This window comes from Peromyscus californicus, unplaced genomic scaffold (genome assembly GCF_007827085.1).
Source record: "Peromyscus californicus insignis strain IS unplaced genomic scaffold, ASM782708v3 Scaffold_12__1_contigs__length_115047231, whole genome shotgun sequence".
Lineage (NCBI taxonomy): Eukaryota > Metazoa > Chordata > Mammalia > Rodentia > Cricetidae > Peromyscus > Peromyscus californicus.
In genome coordinates this window covers 108818735-108841215 of record NW_026294413.1, presented here as the reverse complement: position 1 = coordinate 108841215, position 22481 = coordinate 108818735, and the positions used below count along the sequence as shown (strand labels likewise).

Below are 22481 nucleotides of genomic sequence, written 5' to 3'. Positions count from 1 at the left end.
GTACAACCCAGAGAAAAACGTTATGTAAAAATGAAATGTACTTTAAATGAAGTGTAAAGTTAAGATGGACACAAGTACCACTCAAGAACTATCCCACTGTCAGAGTAACAGTGAGCCCTTCTAATTGGAGCCCTATCTTTGGAGCGTCGAGTTAACTATTGTTTTGATAAAGTTTATTCTTGACAAAGTGGAATAAATGGAAGACACTTTTACAATAAATGGTCCTAAAGCAATTGTACATCCATCTATCCCTGACTGAGGTGGAGGGATAGTCCTTCCTAGACCTCACACTTTATAAACAGAAAATCTTGAAGTGGATAGCAGATATTAATTGAAATACACAACTGTAAAACCTCTAAAAAATATCTAAAAAATCTTCAGTGTTTATAAATACATAAAAAAGTCTTTTAGTTGATATCAAAGGACAGTGTATTATTCAGGGATCTATAAAGGGATGGAATAAATGAGATAGATAGAGAGAGAGATAGAAGATAGATAGATAGATAGATAGATAGATAGATAGATAGATAGATAGACAGATAGATAGATAGATAGATAGATAGAATTTTGTAAGTCAGCTAAGAGCATGGTAGGTACACTATCCTTTAGGATGAGAGTCAAAGTAGGTAGAATAGCCCCGCAATGGCTGTCTTTCACTGAGGGAGGCCTACAACTAGTATTGCTCAGTCCCAAAGGCTGAGTGTGTCATCAGTCCCAATGTGTTGCTAGAAGCCCAGAAGCTTCCTGGAGATCTGCTGGTCCCTAGCCCACGGTCAGAGCTTAGAAACTCCAGTTCTATATCATCTAAGGAATCAGCAGCTGCAACAAGACAAATTAACTCACCAGCAAGAGAAAGGCCAAGGAGGGAAAGGTGAGATGATCTTGTCTTCCTTCTGTTATACTGTTATCTGTACTATGATGAGAAGGCTACACCCACAATCACTGTGTGGTTCTTCCCAGATCAATCAAGACAATCAGGATTCTTCTTTACGTGAGGCTCCCCCACTCAGGAGATTCTAATTTGTGGCAAGATGACATTAAAGCTAAGTACAATAGACAGTTTATAAAAGGAAGATTTGAAAAGTGGAACCTCATCAAAATTTTGAATTTTTGCATGATGAAAGATCTCCTAAGAGGATAAGAAAGCAAGGTACACTTGGGAGAGATATTGACAAAACAAATATCCAACAAAGAAGTAACTAGACTATATCAAGTACTTTCAAAGTCAACAGTTGTTGTTTTTTAAATCTAATTCAAAAATGGAAGAAAAACACACAAAGTTCCTATAACTGAGATTTGTAAGGGGAACCATGTTTGGTATAATTAGCCATTAGGGAAAGATACTAAAGCTAGAATGAAACATCACTGCTTGCTGATCAAGATGGCTGAAAAAACAATAATGCAACAATCAGGCAAGGATGCAGGGAAATGCATGACTCATATCGCTGTTGACAGTGTAAGCAGTATAGGAAAGCCAAGCATATCCAGATGATTGCAAAAACCAAACAAACCACCATGATAAGGCCCAGCAATCACACTGCGGGGCATCTGTCCCAGAGAAATCAAAATAAAGTTCACACAATAACCTGCACGTGAGAATTTGCAGCAGCTTTGTTCATAATATCCTGAAACTAGTAACACCTACAAGGTCCTTCATTGAGTGAACAGTGAACCAAACAGTGGTAGCTCCATAGTATGGACTATTACTCAACAAATAAAAAAGAACAACATTCAGCAACCTGGATAAAGTAGGCAGAGAGAAAAAATTCCAACCCCAAAGTTCTAAACTCCATGACTGTTTACAAAACATTGCTGGAAGGAATTATAGAAATTGTGGCAGGTTGATTAAGAGGTCGAGGAGGGTGGAGGTGGGAAAGAATGAGGCTTTGCGGAGACAACATGAGGCATACCCCAATGACTGTGATCAGTCAAGGTGATGACCTTCAGTATGCTTGGAAAGGTGTTGTCAATGGGAAAAACTGAGCTGACTCTGTTATTTCTTACAACTGTATGTCAGTTTGTAATTATCTCAAAATTAAATGTTAAAAATTTAAAACCGTATAGGCCATTGGAAAGAAAATAACTATTACTGGCAACCGTAAGTACAACAGCAATCATTATCCCACTAGTACCAATCATTATTGCCTGGACAAGAAAGGGCTGCCTTGTACTCCTGCTTTCCTTGAAATTTTCCTCCACACACTGTCATTCTTCTCTCCCATCTCTCCTCAGTCTTCAGTCACATGTGGCCTCGAGACACCTGCCCCGCCCTCCCCTCTGTCAACACTTTGTGCTCCCTCTTCCTCTGTGAGCTTCTCCTCCTGGCATTAATTGTACTTCATGGCCGTGGTTTGATTGCTGGTGTTGCTCGTGTTCTGAACAGAATGTGTGCCGGGGAGGGCAGGGGTCCTGCTCGGTTTTACTTCACTGTAGCACCCCATTGCTTTTACTAATGTCAAATTTGAAACAGGTGCTTAGCAAATGTTTTGCAGTTAAATTGCAAAATAAACTATTTGCACTGTGGGGTGAAGCTGCAAAGGTGAGTTAAGGATAGGCCTTAGTGTGAAGACGAAGGTAAGTGGAAGCTCAGAGCTGTGTGAACAACTTCTACAGTGCAACAACAGAACACAACCAACCCTGACCTCTTTAAGTAAGCAAACAACTTGCATAAATATTTCTACAAAGATACACAGTAGCCAATAAGAAAATAAACAAAGGCTCACTTTTACCAGTCATGAGAAAGTGTAAATCAGAACCAAATGAATTACTACCTCATTAGGATGCCTACTATTAAAAAAAAAAAATAGCCAGGATTTGGAGAAATCAGAATCCTCATGCATAATTGGGAGCGGTTAAATGGTACAACCACTATGAAAAAAACAAACAAACAAATTGGCATTTCCTGAAAATATAATTTAAAATTACATTATTACACATTTCAACAATTTTACTTCTAGCTACATGCACATCCCCTGAACTGAAAACAGCTACTTAAACAGTATTTGCACACACATGCTCACAGTCATAATCATCACTGACAAAAAAAGAAGCCTCCCAGATGTCCCTGAAGGATCAGTGACTAAACAAAATGTCAGCACCGTTTATGCGCACTGTGGGTTAGTATGCAGCCTTACAAAGGAAAGGCATGCATATGAAACCATGTAAATAAATGGTGAGAATGTTGCACTGTGTGAAAAGGGCCAGTTATAAACAGTCAAGGACTGTATGATCTCACTTGTAAGAGACGCCAATATCAGACACGTTCACAGAGATAGAAGGTGGAATGGTGGTCTCAGGGGCTGGGGGAGAGGAACAATGTTAAATGGACATAGATTCCAGTCTGCAAAATGAAAAGGGCACTGGGGATGGATGGTGGACATAAATACAGCAGTATGAAGGTTCTTGTCACCAAGACCATACACTTAAAAACCGTTAAATTTTAGATGAATAAATTTGTGTATTTCTTACTGCAATTTTACATATGATGTGTGTACGTAAGTGTGTGTTCATGTGTGCAGTGTGTAGTGTGGGTGCACATGTGTAGAACAGAGGATAATCTTACCAACTGGTCCTCACCTTCCACCTTCTTTGGGACAGGGTCATGTATTTGCTGCTAAGTCACAAGTGTCTGGGAGTCGCCTGTCTTTTCCTCCCATGTGGCCACAGGAGTACTGGGATTAAGACACACACTCCCACATCAGGCATTATGGGGGTTTCGGGGATGCGGGTCCTCATGCTTGAGGGGCAAGTGCCTTTCTGAACATTCTCCTATGCTTTTCAAGTTAAAATAAAATAAAACACCAAAATGCAAAACCAAACAAACAAACAAACAAAATCACACACTACAGCTTCCACTGTATTGACATCATATATGTTTGGTAAAAGCTAGGCGGCAAGGTGGGTGTAAAATTCATCTCAGAACAAGCTTGTGCTTCTTGAAAATAAATTATAGCTAGTTATATGAGCACCAGTTTCATCCCTTGGTAAGATCAAACAAATAGACAGGGAAGTGCCCATGTCAGTGGTTACATAACACACCACTGGAGCAAACTTGCCTGGCTGCAGAAGACAGTGCCCTGTAGGAAATAACGTTCACTTCTGGTTTCCTTCCACTGGAAAGAAAGAACTGAGCTGACTCCAGAATCATGGAATTAGATTACATTCTGGGAAAGAATCAATACGAACTATTCAAATGCCTCAAGCCCAACTTTGTAGTTTATTTAACGGGAGTTATGAGAACAAAATTGAAGAATTCAATAAATTAAATTATCCCCTTAAATTCCCACTGGGAAGAAGAGCCATCTTCACTAATAGAATTGAGAACTTGCTTACTGGAGAAGTGAGTACTCAGTTCTACCGGGGGGATTCCCACCTCCAGAGGGAGGGGCAGTGTTCAAAGACAGAACCAGATCATCCAAGGGTGGAGCACGGCTCAGACTTGGGAACACCACTGCTGTTTGGTGGGAGAGAAAAATCCAAAAACTTTAATTAAAAAATTGACTGGCAAAGGTTTAAATAAAATTGGTTTACATGTGAATTATACTCGTAAGACCCCCTTCATCAAGATCTGAAACACCATCTTTATCCTACAGAGTCCCCTTACACTATTAAGCCAAAGTCCAGTCCGTTCCAAAGACTATTTTAATAACTATCACCACAGATTAGTTTTGCTTGTGATCTGCTGGGAGATAAACGGAATCATATTGCAAGACTCCTCTTTTAATGTATCTGAATGTTTTATTCAACTTAATGGTTTTGCAGTTTGCTCATGCTGATGTGGAAAATTGTAATTTGTTCTTTTTTTACTGCTGAATACCATTCCCTAGATAACCAAACAGCTAATAAACATATAAGAAGTCCTTGATATCAGTAGTCATCAAAGAAATACAAATGAGAACAATGCTGATGCCTGAATGATTCAGCTCGAAGGCATGACAACCCCAGTGTTGACAAGGAAGCAGATCCTGGGGGTGAGAAATCAAGAAGGAACCACCTCTCTGCAAACCAACTGGACAGTTTCTGAGGTCAGTAAACCTGATAGCCACACAATCCCATCCCATTCAAATGCCACTGTAGAAAAAGGTTCATAGCAGCTGTGCGTATAACGGTACCAAATCACAAACAACCCAAGTTTCTGTAGACAGGAGAGTGGATACATAAAAGAAAGAACACTGGACACTGTAAGTGTCTAACTCAGTAGCTGTCACAATGTATTCCAAAGCATCCAGTTTCATTAGCGGGATGCTAGCCCCTGAGTAGAAGACAAAGTGATTAATTTATGGTCCCTTATGAAGAGACAGGGTTTAAGAGATTGTGTCACACAATCAAAAAGTTCCATACTTGAATCCTAGATCTTAGATAAACCCAGGTCTTCCACTGTATAAGAGATCTGCATGAAGCAAACACTAAGTGCCAGTTAACAAGCACCAGGTTGGTGAGAAGGGTGCAGAGTAACATCCCACATTTAAGATGCTTCAAATTGATGTCCTCTATCATTAGAGTTATTGTTAATATTCTAAGTGTAGTAAGAGCAGAAAGAAAGTCACAAGTAATTATAAAGAAGGTCATCCAAGGTGTTAAATAAAATAAGATGTGCTTTGGGGTAAGGAGGAGGAAGCTAGTTTACACAAGAAAATTCTGGACAGACTTCTGTAGATTTATAGAGCTTTTATCATGACCAAATAATCAGTAAGAGGCAACATAATGTACTAAAAAACATCAAGTTTGAAACTCCAGAGCCTCAGGTTTGAGTCTAGTCTCATCCATTGACGATGAGATGGAATTTTAGATAAGAAATGTAATCCTTCCAAGTCTGAAAGTCATTGTTTGTGTATGATGAAAGATCTTTCAAGTGGTTGTTGTGGGTAACAAAGAGCTTAGCAAAAGGTTAGCACAGAACCAACTGTCCAAAGCATGGGCCTTTGACAACCCCACTGACTGAGTGAGAAGCTGTGTCTAAGCTTTTCTCTTTCAGGATCAAGCTGGTGTGTGTCTTTTTAGACAGAGAGCATAGCAACCTCCAGCAATGGCTCTTAAATAGCTATTGGTCACTTCAAGAATCTAGGAATCCTCGTAGCCAGGATATGAGCACATGTGAAAAACTTTGCAAAATTCTAGTTCTAAATGGCCTCAAACAATGCATGAGGCTGCTGCTTCTGTTTGAAGAACTTGGCACCATCTGAACAAAGAGGGTCAGCCAACTCCCAACAGGCAGTCCTCATACTCTCCAATAATCTGCTATTTCATTTTTACTGAATAGCATGAAGGAAAAGAACACAATTGTGAGGGCAAACCTAGTTTTAAAAAGAAAATCATTTTTCTCGGCAATGGCCTTTTTGTCTCATTCAGTTTACGAAACCCCAGGCCCCGGGAACATCTATGCCCATCCAGCCTGCAGCTGGAATGCAAAAATCCCACTGCCACCACCTCCATACAAACAGTCCTGTGTGCCTGTCAGCAAACCCACACAGAGTCATCTGTCAAGCCCCGAAAGGCTGCTACACAGTTCCTGTCCCCAATTTGACATCTACTCAGTATACTCAATACACTGTCTTCACATTGCCACAAGGTCCAGTTGACCAGGAGATTTTTAAAAAATATTTTTTACCAAGGTGACTTAAGATCATCTAGTTTAAACAGTCTAAATGTTCCAGAGTATTATAAAACTCTGAGGTGGGAGAAATGGCCCACTAACACTTACTTGTCTTTAGAAACCTGGGTATTTTTCACAGAATACCAGCGTCATTCCAAACCTAATAAGCACATCCATGGACCTCAGATTCCCATTGTTTTACTGTCCTCATCAACCCCTCCTTCAGCCCACTCTTTATTCCCTTGTTTGTCTCTCCCTCTCATCCCATCCCCCACCCTTGCTATGCCCCAGGTAACCCACCCCTGCAGCTACTCCTTCAAGCTCTTTGTCTAAGCCCTTCTTCATCCTCTGAGCCCTTACAGGTGGGTTTAGACAATGGGAGGCACAGGTTCAGATCAGAGTGTGGGAAATCTCACTCCAGCCCTTCTCTGCTTCACTCTTCCATTACAGCAGTGGCTGCAACTTCCAGACTGTCAAGTGGTGTCTGCTCCAGGAACGCAGCTCTCTCCAGGCTCCACAACACTGGCCCCCATTAGGACAGAGAGTGGCAGCAGCTTCCTGTGCCTCCTGTGTGTTCAGCATCCTTCCTCTTCCCACTGAGCAGCCTTTGATGAACATCTCTGGCACCATCTCAGTCAGAGCGTGCATCTCGCCAGGACTCTAATGATAAAATCATCCCCAACATCTCCCTCTCGGGAAGTATTATTTATTGATTTCCCTTCCCATATCAGACAGTGTTAAGAGCTTCCCCTACATAAAGCCATCCAGCTTCAACAATAGCTCCATAAGGAGTGTGTTGTTTTACAGATGAGAAATCAGATTTACAGTTTTGAATGTCTTAGCTCAGAAAATACAAGTAGTAATGGGCAGAATCGGGATGAAAAGCCAGCTCCTACATTAAAGCCTACTGTGAGCATTTCAAGCAGCTCTTGATGGTGCACATCAGAACCTGAGTTATTCACTAAAGATCCAGATCCCAAAATCCTACCCAAGGTGCCTTGCCAAGAAAAGAAACTCTAAGTGTGTTTAGTTTTTAGGTTTTTGAATCAGTATCCCACTCTGCTGCCCAAGCTAGCTGAAGAAAAAAAAAAAAAAAAAAGAACTCTGTCCTCCTCCTACCTCTGTAATTAAAGTGCCAGGTCTACAGGCACCACCGTGACAAGCCTAACTCTAAAGCTTTAATCTGAACAGTGAAATTGGCTCAGTGTCAATCCAGGCTCATAGGAGCAGTGTGGAATAACTGGTCACCCAGAGGATGCGCTGGCAGTGAAGCAGCCCAGTGTGGGCAATTGTAATTAGTGGAGCTAAACAAATTCTCCTTCTCCTTCCCAGACTGCATGAAAACTGTTAAGGATATCAGTGAAAAGCTAGAGGGACAAGAGAAAGGGGAGCCCGTAAAAGAAGCAGGCATGGGGCTTCAGTCGTTTATGTACTTCCCACACAGATGGGAGGACCTGGGTTCGGCTGTCCACCACCACTGTTAAAAGCCGGGCACAGACATATGTGCCTGTAATCCCAGAGCTTCGGTCAGGCAGCCCGTGGGTCCCAGGCTCAGGGGGAGACTGTTTCAAAAAGTAAAGTGTAAAGTGGAGAGCAATCAAGAATGGCCCTCAAAGTTGACCCTGGCTTCCACATACACGTGTATGCGCACACACACACACACACACACACACACACTTTTAAACAAAGAAGCAGGCAATGTGAGTGTGGCATAGTCACACCGACTGTGCAATAATGACACAGGGACACGGCAGTGGAAAACAGTGTCTTAAGGCGAAAGTGTGTCCTGAATGATGACCCTTACAGCTTCTCTTACTGTTTCCTCCTGTCACCTCACCAGGGACTTCCTCAGTGACTGGATGTGTAATTGCACTCACTCTGAGCTCGACTCAGTCAATTGCGATAGTGTATCCCTAGGCCCTCATGGGAAGAGCTCTGAAACTCCCAGGAACCAGAGAGTCTTTCTTGCACCCACTTTCTCCCTCTAAGGTCGCTCTCACTGAAACGGGTGATTTCCCAAATGGGAATCCAGCTTCACTAGCCTCGCAAATGACTTCTCACTACTGTGACTTCAGTGCAGAGTTCTCCACTGCGGTCTGCAGGTCTCTGCAAAGCCTAGTCAGCATTCTTCTCTCCAACTTCCGGGCAAGCTGCACTCTCTGTCAGACACACTGACCTTTGTGCTTCTCTGTTCTGATGACCACACAGGAGATGTCACAGTCTGGCCTCACCTAGTTAACATCTGCCCACCCTCAAGGTCACTTCCTGAAGGAGGAGGCTTCACCTGACAGCTGACTGGCCTCTTGACACCCACCTTACTAGGACAACTAACTCCTCACAGCTACCACGCTTCCAACACTTGCACAACAATGTTAACCATTCAGTAAACAAACACACTGAGATCAGGATTGTGTCCCCAGAATCGGGCATAGAACCTGGCCCACCACAGACACTCAAATGTTGATTAAACATATGAATGCTACCTACGTACGATAACACTGGGGGAAAGTTTGTCTGGTGTCTTTGTGCAGTTGCCATGGAGTGAAAGACAATAACAGTGAGCAGGTGACTGTTGCTAAGGGAGGGCCGATGCACAACAAGAGAAGCAAGAACACAGGAGGTTGTATGCACAGCACCCAGGGCCACACAACCCACTCCGGGGAGCGCCCAGGCTTTCTGAAGCCCCAGCATCTGCTTTAACACCTAGCAAAATGCCTAAAAGGTCAGTGTCACTTGATTTTCCTTTATTGAGTTTCAGCGAACTTAGATAGATGCATTTCCAACCTATTCATATCCATAGTTTGGTAGCCACAGTATTGAAAAATTGTTGTCTATTGCCACCCAAGTCCAGATTGAAATTAAAATGGAGAAACAAAGAGAACAAGCTTGAAGCTTTGCCAGTGAACTGAAAAGATGGAATTAACACAAAGATTTTTGATTGCCTCTTGAGAAATACATGCAAATTAAACTTGGTACTGATTTCTACCATACAACATAGTCTTCTAAAGTATCTATGATGGGGGAAATTCACATTATTCAAATGTGTAAACTGGGTCTAACAAGTGAAAAAATGTTCTTTGCCATGGAGTCCCATTTAGGATACCAACTTTACTTCCAAAAGCAGTTTTGGAACACCTAACAAGGACAAGGTACTCTGCCAGGCAAGAGGTGGGAGGTGTGGGGATGAACTGCAGAGCTCTGGCTTGTCAGGGTCTTCACTTGCTAATGGAGGAGACAGAAAATCAATCAGAGTGATAAAAACTAACACGTGCTATGTGGCAAGTGCACACTTTGAAAAGTGAAAAGATGGCACCTCTTCTATCCTGAAGATGCATCATCATGGTGCAGAGGTTTCAGAAATCAGGAGGAACTCACAAAGAGCCTGGAGGTCCTAATACACGGTAGAGGCAGGCAGCTAATTCCTAAATAAGAAAAGTGTACCCCCCAACACATACACACACACACACACACACACACACACACACACACACAATAATAATAATAATAATAATAATGCTCCTACTAGTTAATGCTAGACCCCAAATTTCCTTCTAAGAAGGTGCCAATACTACTCTTCTGTTGACCACATTCTATAGTTCTTTTGTCTTTCCAGCCATTTGGGGATGAGAATGTGAAATCATGCAAATTTTGATTTACTGTTCATAATGTAGCTGCCCTCTTCTTGCCTTCTGGAGCTACTTTCCACCAACTGCAGATTAGCCCAAATGCTTATCTGATACGTAGTCCCCACCCTCTTCACTTTATAAGGGTCTAAATCTCAGTGTTTTCTGGTCCTAATCCTTGACTTCAGCCTTACCTTCCCTCACTATCTCCTTTCTCTATTTTCCAACTATGTGCCATGTTTGAGTTCCTCCATCAAGCTGTGTTTTCTCTTACTTCAGGGCCTCAATACAGTGTTCCCTATGCTGGAAGCATTCCTCTCTCTCTTTACTGATTCAGTTGGCTCATTCCATTACCCTGATCATAGACAAGGTTAGCCCTTCTCTTCTCTTTGTATGTATTTCTGTTTCTCTGTACTGCATTACCTTTTGATATCTTTTTTTGCATTTAAGAGAATATGTCTCTACCACCCACCAATGCATCTCACTCCTGGGATAGGTAGGTAGACCAAATAGCTAGAGCAAGTACACTTAAAGAGTTAGCATCTATAACTGTTCTATAAACAAGAAGTTATTTTTCCAGTTTTCATCTGAGTTCCAGGTCCATGACAGCTTCACTCCTCACAGTCATGTAGGAACTTGGAATGATGGAAGGCCCACCACCTACAAGTGGCTTCCCAGTGCTAGTACTGCAGCCTTTCATCTTCCCAAGGCACAGAGGCTCACAGTAAGGTGTTCTCCTTTGTCCCTTTCCAAGTTGAAGGAATTCAAGTCACAGGGCTTTATAAGAACCAGGACTATGTGGATATGTGGGCTATAGCCAACCATAGTCCACACAGTGTTTTATGGCAAGTACGGAAGTAGACGCAAGAATGCCTATCTTAGTTAGGGTTCCTATTATTATTATTAAAAGCAACTCTTACAAAGGAAAAACGTTTAATTGGGGTGGCTTACAGTTCAGGGGGTTAGCCCATTATCGTCAATGTAGACATGGTGCTGGAGAAAGAACTGAGAGTCCTACATATCAATCCCACAGGCAACAGGGAGTGAACTGAACTAGGTATAGCTTGAGCATAGGAGACCTCAACACCTGTCCCCGCAGTGACACAGTTCCTCCAACAAGGCCACACTCACTTCAACAGGGCCACACCTCCTAATATTGCCACTCCCTATGAGCTCATGGGGGCTAATTACATTCAAACTACCACAATGCCCCAATAGAAGGGTCAGAGGACATCTACTAAAAACAATCATTTTAAATCATGTGCCACTTTATGCAGAGATCAGTGTCCAAACTCTGAAAAATCAGTTTCTTTTCTTTTGTTTTTGCAGTGTTTCAATATCTAAACAACTGGCTTCAATAAAAGGTAAGGCATGGAATGGTTGAAATATGTGTGTCCCTTCTGCTCCATAACAGCAGGCCAATAGTTAAAATTAATAGGATCAAGAATGCCTGAGATGTGAGAAACTTCTGGATAACCATGAATGCTTATGAAACCCTTTCTCTCTCTATGTTATTTGTATTTATACACTTGGAGTGTTTAGGGGGCAGCAATGTAGGGTAAGTACATATGTGTATTTAACAGCAAGGTAGGAGAGTATTAGGGGACTTGTTGGCTTGGGGAATATCGAATAGGGTCTTAGTAACTGTCAGTACTGCCTACACTATCATTATGGGCTTGGGTCCATGATATCTGTTCTACAAGACTCCATGTTTTCACTCGCAAAAGTCACTTATATGAAGAAAAATTCTAAAATAAGGTGATTCTTACACCCCACAGTGTTGAGGATGGTATTTCTATGATACTAACTTGTTAGAAAATCACTATATCCAGGACTTAATGTTTAGTGTTCCATGCTTTAGGGAAAAACAGGAGACACATGTGAAAAATGACTGAAGCTGTCAGTCCAGTTTAACACACATACTGCATGTATTCTGAGACCCACAGCATACCGGGGCCTGAGAAAGGTTGTGAAAGTAACTACAATGCTGTCACTGCTCTCAGAAAACATACAGCCTGAACCTGAGCTATCCCACATGGTATGTGCCAGCCACAGGAAGCTACTGAGGACTGGGGCAGTGATTAATTTGAATAGAGATTTTAAAACTGAAAGAAACTAATAAATAAGGAGTATAAAATCGCTTATGAACTTAGTATTAACTACCTGTTGAAAATTTTAATATATTGAGTTGAGCAATATATATTATTAAAATCACTTTGACTCTTCTTCTTAGTCTTTTTAATTTGTCTCTGTGAAAGTTTTAAATTAGGATTGTGGTTTGCAGTGTATTTCTTTGGGCGATGGTGATCTAAGAGACAACTGAGATAACACGGAGTTTCGAGTCTGAGAGTTATAGAGATGCTATCTATGTTCAGGGAATAAGGGAAGGACATCAGAGGGACCTGTTGCCCCTTCTGAGGGTTTAGGAAAGAGTCCTGAAGAACACAACTGCCTGAAAAGCAGCACTTAGAGGCAGTGAGCATTCGAGAAAAGAGCCAGCTCTGTTTTCTGACTTTGAGTAAGTTTCTTAATCTCTCCATGTCTCAGCTTCCTTGTCTATAATCTGAACCTCCCTCCAAGGGCTGACACAAACAAGCACTGAGTGAGTTGAATTACATCCTCTCCCGGGAGGAGTGTTCACTGCTGGGACTTCCAAGAAGTCAATGTTGTTCGGATGTCATTCACTGTGCTGGCCCATGACGAATGCTGGATTTTACATACCTGTGAGATATATGAGTAAGAATGAACTGAGCATAGTTCAAAATTCATTTCAATGGGCTACAGAAGAGAAGAGGGTAACACGAAGCAGTCTGGAAGAGCTGCCTTTCAGACATCAACATGCCCAAATCCCAAAGACAAGAAAGCCAATAAAAGACGCCAAAACAACAACCTTTGCTTTTCTAACCCCACAGGCCCCTTACAATATGCTTCCCATATTAATTCACAAATCTATATGAGGCAGAGAGTGAAAAAGTTAGGCGGCAACCTGCTGGTTTATTAAGGGAAGAAATAAACTGTAAAGACAGGACACAAAAAAGCCCCAGGAAAACATCATCAGTGGTGGTAGGACAAGCAAGTCTTTGCTATCTTTTCTTATTTTAGACATTTCTAGTTCTGTTTTTACCATAAGCATGTGCTATTTTACAGTTGGGAGAAAGATGCATGCTGTCTTTTAAGAGAAATAGGATACAAACGAGAAGTTGGATAATCCAGATGGAGTCCCACTTCAGAGAACAGCCAGACTTGCCCTCCGCCAGGGCTGGAAATGCCTAGCTTCACAACTAGCACGGATGACCTCACACAGACATATCCCAAAGTAGCTGATATTTCCGTCAGCTTTCAGACAAACCCTGAAGCCTTTCATTCCTCATCTCCTAGCAGTGTGACTTTACTATTCTTAATCTCTCCAAGCATAAGTTTTTAATGTATAAAACTAAGACACAAATACTACCCACCCCTGAGGGTTTGAGGAAGCATTAAATAGGATTATGTTTGAAAGGCACCTGAAATATGTGTAGTAACAATGGAAAGTGCCCATCATTATTAATAGACTCAGTCAGAGCCTGGGAATTACTTCTACCTCACCAGGCAGGCACATCCAGCAGAGTACCACCAACTCCTGTCCTCCAAGAACAGTCTCAGGCTCAGCAGAGGAGCTCTTCCTACACCATATCCAGTTATTCTTGACTATTGATGAATGGATCTATCAGTCCAAATTATCGATGTATTTTTTCTAAAGAAATAATGTGTTTCATCCAGGCAGGCAACTGCTTCTTCCAAATAAGACAGTGTTTATATAGAATTCATTCTTGAGCATCTTAAATGTAAGGTTAAAATTATTAAAAAATGGAGCAAGCTGAGAGAAAGCACCACTGCACATGTGCACATGTGCATGCACACACATATGGACAGACAGATCAGGAATTATAAGAAATATGCCCATCCCCCAGTATTTAATGTTAGACACTTGAAGAGATAAACATATGGGTTCCTGGAAGTAGCAGGGATCGGGGAAAGAGATGGCTAGGAATTGGGTAAGAAAGAATAGAGAGGCATTTTCCTGGGGAAGTTGGCCTGTCAGATCTGGGTAAGCAGAAGCTACAAGCAGAAAGCATAAATCACAAACGCATAAAATTGAGAATCTGAGACTGAAAACGAGGCCAAGGAGGAAGAGGTTAAAATGAGTTTTACAGCCATTCACTCAACAAATTTTTGCAAGATTCCTACTTGTGTTTGGAACCATCCAAAGTGTTACAGATTCAACAGGAAGCAAAACGAGAAAATAGTTCCCTGGTATATCAGCTCATGTGTCTGGCATTTCCAATGCCAGTTCCTCCATTTACCAGTAGCCTGCCACCAGCAAAGTCCTATCTGTTCTTCACTGATGAAATGACACAGTCAGGAAGAGGCCTTGTGCTCGTGGATTTGAAAAGTCAACCCAGATTGGCAATGGTTGTCAAAATACACATTAGTTTGCCTCCCATTGGTCTCTAGTGCAATCTGTATTAAATTTCAGCAAGGTTTCTGAAGACAGGCAAGATTATCCTAAAGTTTATTTGGAAAGAAAAGGCCCAAGAATAACCAAATAATAGCCTAGAATAATCAAAACAATATTGGCAAAGGATGAAGCAACAAGAACCACTTTACTCTCCTCATTGGTGAGACTTTGTTTATGGTTATGGCAACCAAGATGGTAGGTATAGAGTCAGCAAAGGCAAAGATCATAGGCTCAAGAAACAGACCAGAGATCTGAAAAATTCCCACATGCACACACATACTCACACACTCATTCTCACGTACATACACACACACACACACACACACACACACACACACACACACACTCTCACACATTTACACATTCTCTTTCTCACACACACACACACACATACACATACGCACACACTGATTATTTACTTACTTTTTTAGGATGCTGAACTTTGACCAATATTTCTTGGTCATTTTCATTTCTTCCTTTGAGCATTGCTATTCAATCCATTAGTCCACTTACTCATTGGCTGACTTTTTAAATTGAATTTTGAAGGTCTTCCAGGTTCTTACCTGTCAGACACAAACTTTCCTCAGTTCTGTAGGATAGCACATTTCTTTAGCGATTGTTTCTGTTACTGCACAGCTTTTTCATGTCACACAGTCCAATTTGACAATTTTTAGGCTTATTTGCTGTGCTATTGTACTCAATTTCAGAAAATTTTCAGCTGGGAATAGTGGTCCGCACCCTTAATCCCAACACTAGAGAGACAAAAGCAGGTCGATCTCTGAGTTCAAAGCCAGTCTGGTCCACAGAATGAGTTCCAAAACAGTCAGGGCTACACAGAGAGCCTGTCTTTAAAAAAAAAAAAAAAGTTCTCATCTATGCCTGGATCTTGGAGTGTTTTGCCTGTTTTTCTCTAAGTTTGGGTCTTAAATTAAGGTCTTTGATTTTTTTCTCTGTCTTATGTTTTTTCCCCTTTTCTTTTGTTTTTTAATTTTATGTGAATGGGCTTTTTCCTGCATGTATCTGTATACCATGTGTATGTCTGATGCCTGTGGAAGCCAGAAGAAGGTGTTAGATACCCTGGAACTGGAGTTACAGACAGTTGAGCATCATAGAAACACAAATAAAAAGCACACTGAGATATTACTAATACCTACCAAAAGTGGCTACATTAAAAATAGTGCCAAAGCCAAATATTGGAAAGATAGAAAAAAATAGACTTTTTTCACATTATTAAATATATGAAAGCCAAATATATATGTATATTCATATGTATTCTCTTTAATAATATTTACTTCTCTAGTAAATCATAACATGTATATGAGCAGAGATCACATCTAATCTTGTCACTTCAGTGTTCTGAGTCTTGCTCTACCTGAGCATTCTTTGAATCCATGATGGTTGCACATTGCTTGGGCTGAAAGTTGTGAGATTTCTTCCTTTTTCTCTTAGCCGTTTACTCAACAGCATTGACTAGCCCTAATATGCAGCAGACATTGGTTCTGGTATTGAAAATATACGGAGAAAAACAAAGGTGTAGTCTTTTGGCTTCATGAAGAGTGTTGTCTAGTTGGAGAGAAAGGTAAACCTGCCATAGCTGTAAGGTGTGATTGTCCTTCTAGATGTATTGGTGACTAAGGTTCAAATGGTTTCTTTTGAAACTCTCTGTGTGCATTGGGTGCTGCCCCTGGGAAGGAAGGAACTAGCACTGCCTTCCCCACCAAGGATCCTAAATTAGAGAAACTAACGGGAACATTACAGTGTTTGAGAAAAAGATGTGCGGTGGCTGTTATTACATCACAGATGTCATTCCCCTTTATCATACTCACATATAAAGTGACACCACATCTAACACAAAGTAGAAATTGCACAAGAGTAGAACCTGAAGTCTGTACATGAGGTATCTTTAATACCAAAAGCTAAGCTCAACATGCAGTAGGTGCTTGGTAAATATTTGTTGAAGAATTGAATGAAATTACATCTCAGAAAACCAAGGCTTCGTGAAGTGAGGGGCTTTCCCAGGGCCACATGGCAAGCAGGAGTCAAATCTCAACCCAACTCTAACTCAAATGCTATGAAAGGAACCTGTGTTTCTTAAAGATATAGGATCAGATAATGCCGAATCACAACACGGCCACACACTGGGTCACACTGACAATCACACTCCATACTTATTTCCCCAGTTCCCTTGGAAGACACAGCCCCTTGTCTGCACAAAGCACCACTCTTCTTCTGATTCTTCACTCGATATTTCTTCTCTCACAGCTTTGAAGAAAGGCTCAGATCTTGAAAAAGCCATTGCTACTGTCGCTCTGATTTTCAGAAACTCTTCCGACCCTGATGGTAAACTTGGGAAAGCCACTGCCAAGAATCTGCTACAAACCCAATTTAGGAATTTCACAGAGGTAAGAGAATTCACCGGCATTCATAAACAAGGCTCACACCGAACAGCAAAGAATTCCAGTCCCAGGATGCCGTCCAATTATTTCAATCAGCAAACATTTATTGAATATCTCCTGTATGTAAGTTGTCCGATTTATTTGATGAACAAGCTAACACGTGGGCACTGTGGCCCATAGCTGCAACTTCAGCTGAGTAGAGGATGTAGTAGAACAGTAGAACACTGGGACCATCTTGGGGTAAGAAACCAAAAAAGGGATTCTGAACACTAAAATACAGATAATATTTGAGATGTGAGCAAGAGTCACTTATTATTTTATTAAATTTTTCTAATGCCTTCTACAGTTGGCTAACCTGATATCATATGCATATGCTCATACTTTGAGCAATACTGACCTACGGAAATCATATAAGAAACAAAGAAGGCTACTTCCAAGCCTAAATCACCAATATTTACTCACAGAACAAAAAAATATAAAAGTTGTCTGTAAGTTCCTAGTATGCTCTGAGATATAGATGACTATTGTATTTCTGTAAGTAATATATATAATACAATTCTGTGAGTAATATATATAATATATATTACAGAAATACAATATATATGTATTAGTTTAGTATACTAAATCATATAAGATATTATCAAAGTGTCTCTCATGCATGTGAGTATGTGTGTGTGCAAGTGTGCATGCATGGTATAATATACCAAAAGAAAAAAAAGATGGGAGGGATCTTGAGAGATGGCTCAGTAAGTAAAACACTTGCTGTATAAGCATGAGGACCTGAGTTTGAATCCCCAGAACCCAAATAAGTCCAGGAAAAACAGCACATATATGTAATCCCAGCACTCCTAGAATGAGATGGGAGGTAGAGACAGGAGAATCCCAGGAAGCTCTCTGGCCAGCTAGCCTGGTATGCAAGAGACCCTGATTCAGACAAGGTGGAAGATGAGGATGAACACCTGAGGTTGTCCTCTTACTTCTAAATGCACACTGTGTTCTCAACCTTCCTAATGCTGTGACCCTTTAATATAGTTCCTCATGCTGTGGTGACCCCTTGGCATAAAATTATTTTCATTGCTACTTCATAACTGTAATTTTGCTACCATTATTAATTGTAATATAAATAGCTGTGTTTTCTGATAATCTTAGTCGACCCCTGTGAAAGGTTCACTCATCCCCTAAAGAGGTCATGACCCACAGGTTGAGAACCGCCACTGTAAACTCTCTGTGGAGCTCTCTGGGAAACTGTGTGGCACCTTTTTGCTAAGTCTAAGTCCTAAAGAGAGCATTACCTTTCTCATAAGCCTAAACACAATGCCCAGTCTTAACATTTAACCACCAGTAAGATATAACAAAACTAGCACCAAGAAACACTGTCAAGAAGATACTAAAAGATGGTGATTGGTTAAACCCTTGAGTAACTAGTGCTTAGCCAGTTCCCTGGCAGAACAGAGGGAGAAGACAGACCTACATGCTTCCACAACCTTTGGGAAAACTGAGAGGTACCAAAAGGAAAGCCTTTTTATTGAACTCTGACCCTTTCCAAGTAGTACTCTGCTTTCTTTTTGCAAATGAGTCAAGAGCTCTTTTGGCTTTGGCTGAAGATATGACCTGTGGGGACAGCCAGCCGAGAGAAACAAGGATGGTTTAGACGGTAAAAGAAATATATTTTCATCTCAAAAATGTCTCAAGCATTCCTGGGATTTTTGCAGCCATTTCATAAATAAGCATTTGTGGTTAAACTGAATGCACACACCAGCTCTGTATCAGATTGACTCAGATGACTTTTGTTTGTTTAATGTCAAACCTTCCAGCTGTGGTTTGAAATGTTTGAAACTGAAAATGCTCTCCATTTTATATGCTGTTCAGACGGTTTTCTGCAATCTGTGTATGACAGCTATGAGCTTGGATGTGACTGACAATCAGACTAAATGCTGAACTATCACACAAAGCAATGTGCTTTCTTCTAGTACATTTTATTCTGTATTTCAGAATAATCTCACTGTCCAGAGAATGCATAAAAGGTACCTCCTATAGTTAAAGAGATTATATATTGAAAATCTGAAAACATAGGAAGTTCTGTGTCTAAATAAAGGCAGAATAACTTGTTAAAAGTGTGGTTCTGGAATCAGGCCGATAAGCCCTCAAATCTTGGCTTTACAGCAAAAGCTGCTGACTTTGAGGCAAGTACTTACTTCTCTGATGGTTCACCCACAGCTGGGGTGTTGTAGAAGTACGTATGCAGTAAGATCACTGTATGGATTCTCAGAGACAAGTCATGAAGGATTTTGTGTGATGGCACTGGGCGTGCTATACTGTTAATAACATACTTAGTATTCATTACTACCTCTCAATACAAAGTTTATACACATGATAGACTCAATTATTCTTTATTCTCAGGGAGAAGAAAGCAAGCCAAAGTACCAAGACATCCTTTCTGAGCTGGATGAACACACAGAAAACAAGCTGGACTTCGAGGACTTCGTGATCCTGCTCCTGAGCCTTGCCATCGTGTCGGATCTGCTACAAAATATATTGAGTGTAAAAATTACAAAATGAACAACTTTAAATATGTGAATGGACAAAATAATCACAAATGCAGGTGCCAAATGATGAAAGATCTTCCTTTCTGATATGTAATGAGTGTGGGATGGTTCACACTGGTAATATTCACTCATTGTAACTCCAAACATTTCAACACTCTTCAGAAATGTCCAAATAATATGTAACTTTCAACATGATAAATTAATTGGATGCCACTTTTGATGAGTGAGCAGTAACTCAGAGATTTTTTTCTACTGAATGTACAATCATATTCATTCATTGATCATACAATGGTATTTGTAAGCATTTACTTAGTAACATTGTTAAAAATACAGTAACAAATGACCAGATAACCTCTTCCCTTGCTCATGTTTACATAATTCCAGAAGAAGAACTAGATATACAACAATAATTTGTGTGTGTGTGTGTGTGTGTGTGTGTGTGTGTGTGTGTGTGTGTGGATTGGTGTGAAGGCAACTGTACATATACATATGGAAACCAGAGGCCACTCTCCAATGTTGTTCCCCAAGTGCTGTCTACCTTGATTTTTTTAGCTTTCGCTGGCCTGGGACCTGGGAGGATCGACTTGACTGTTCAGTGATTCCCCAGTGCTGAGATTTCCCCCCGGCTCAGCTTTTGTAGGTGGGTCCAGGGATCAAACTCAGATCTGGTGCTTGTCTGGCTAGTGCTTCACTAATGAACCATTTTCCCAGCTCTGAACAGCTAGTTAATCGGTTTAAAACACACGATAATTATAAATAAGATAAGTGTTACACAATGCTAGCAGAGTTTATTATGAGATCTATCTTCAAAGATCAGACCCTTCCTGAGCTATAAAAGAAAAAAAAAAATCAGACCTTCCTGACCTATAAGAGAAACAGAAATGCTGAGTGGTTCCTGGGATCTGAGTTAGAACTGAGACTGTTTACAAACAGACACACGGGAGATTTTAAGTGGAAGGCAGTGGTCCCTAGCTTGCTGGTGGTGGTAGTTATATGAATGAGTAAATGCATTTGTCAAACTCTTAAAACTTTACACTAAAGTGGATGAAGTACATTGTATGTGATTGTGAATTATGGCTAAATAAACATGACTTGCAAAAACCTACCAGGCATTGTAATGCACACTTATAATCCCAGCACTTGAGCAAAGAAGGATCAAGAGTTTAAGGCAAGTCTTGACTGTGATACATAAGACTATACACACACACACACACACACACACACACACACACACACACACACACATACACACACACACACACACACACACACACACACACTTCAGCAGCTGTGGAATTTGACTGTTTTTTAATTAACATGTTCTAATACACCTTAACATTATGTTCTAAAGTGGTCACACTCCAAAGACCCACACATCTCTATGACTACCTCCTATATTCCTGCCTTGAAATTACACACATGCACATAAACATATGTATTCACACACACAAACATACACATACATCATACCTGAATCTCTAAGATGGATTTTCATAAAAAGCTTTTATTCATGCCTGAGGAGTGAGGCCTCCAAGGGTCAGCTTGGTAGGTGCTGGCAGGTATCCAGTTTCCCTCAGAAAGGTCACTGTGCAGCAGGCAAAACACAGCCTTCCTTGACCATGTGCCCTCACACATACCTTTTTCTTCAATCTTTAGAGAGGACTAATCATGCCCTTCCCAGTCACATGATGGCTTAGGATCATCCAAGGGACCCATGCAGGTCAGAATGGCAGTGCAGGGAAGGAGAGGGTGTCCGTGTGCTGCAATCACAGCTACACGCCACCGTGCTCAGTACCTGGCATTTACCACACATGTGCAACCACCTGACCCTTAGAGAAAGGCACAGGGGAAGAGCCGCAGTATTCGTCTCCCAACAGTTAGTAGCTAGCATGTCCCTTAGGGAAGATGTTGCACTTTTATGCTGGGCTTATTCTTGACCATTCTGCAAAATGCCTGGTAGGAGTGTGTCTCTCTGCTGCCTGACAGGCAAATATGCCTAGGCTTTAGCCAGTGTCTTAGTTAGGGTTCTCATTGCTGTGAATAGACACCAAGAGCACGTAACTCTTATAAAGAAAACGTTTAATTGGGGTAGCTTACTTACAGTTTCAGAGGCTCAGTACATTATCATTATGATGGGAAGCATGGCAGCATGCAGGCAGATGTGGTGCTGAAGCTGAGAGTGCTATATTTTGCAGGCAACAGGAAGTCAACTGACTCACTGGGCAGTATTCCAAGCAGAGAAAACCTCAAAGGCCACCCTCACAGTGACACACTTCCTCAAATAAGGCCATACATACTTCAACAAAGCCACACCTCCTAATAGTGCCACTCCCTATGAGATTATGGGGCCAGTTACATGCAAGCTATCACAGCCAGCATCATCTAAAACAGACTGATATGCTCTAATTCCAGGTAGGAGGTTTGTCAGCTTGGGCTTCTATTTCTCTGGGCCCTGGACTAACAACTAGGAAAAGTCCCAAGGAGGCTGCTCTACCAACCTGGGTCCTGAGAGGGGCTGGGTGAGAAAAGAATCCCAAACAAACAGATGTGTCATTTAAGTGTGAAATAAATCTTTTTTAGACAGATAAAATACATTTATTCATTTTAAAGTTATTATAACTTCCTGAATCTTTTTCTCATGTTCCAAGTATGAGAATACTCCACAGACCAACACTGCCAGGATCAAACACATATAATATGAGATAGCACCTTTAACACCCTTTGGCCCAGTGAGATGCAGCCCCTTCCAATGATGGACCAAACCCTTGAGCCCAGTGAGGCATGGTCTCTTCCAGTAATGGACCGAATCCATCAAATCCCAGTCCT

At 41.1% G+C, this 22481-nt stretch overlaps 1 protein-coding gene across 1 annotated transcript; it reads left to right on the top strand.

Annotated features, from left to right (window-relative positions):
- The first annotated feature begins 7732 nt into the window (after positions 1-7732).
- Sntn (sentan, cilia apical structure protein) lies at positions 7733-20760 on the top strand. Its single transcript, XM_052734104.1, is given in 5 exon segments — positions 7733-9245; positions 9248-9314; positions 11545-11579; positions 16976-17115; positions 19510-20760. Coding segments are annotated over 5 exon segments (465 nt in total). The 5' UTR covers positions 7733-9181; the 3' UTR covers positions 19669-20760.
- The last annotated feature ends 1721 nt before the right edge of the window (positions 20761-22481 follow it).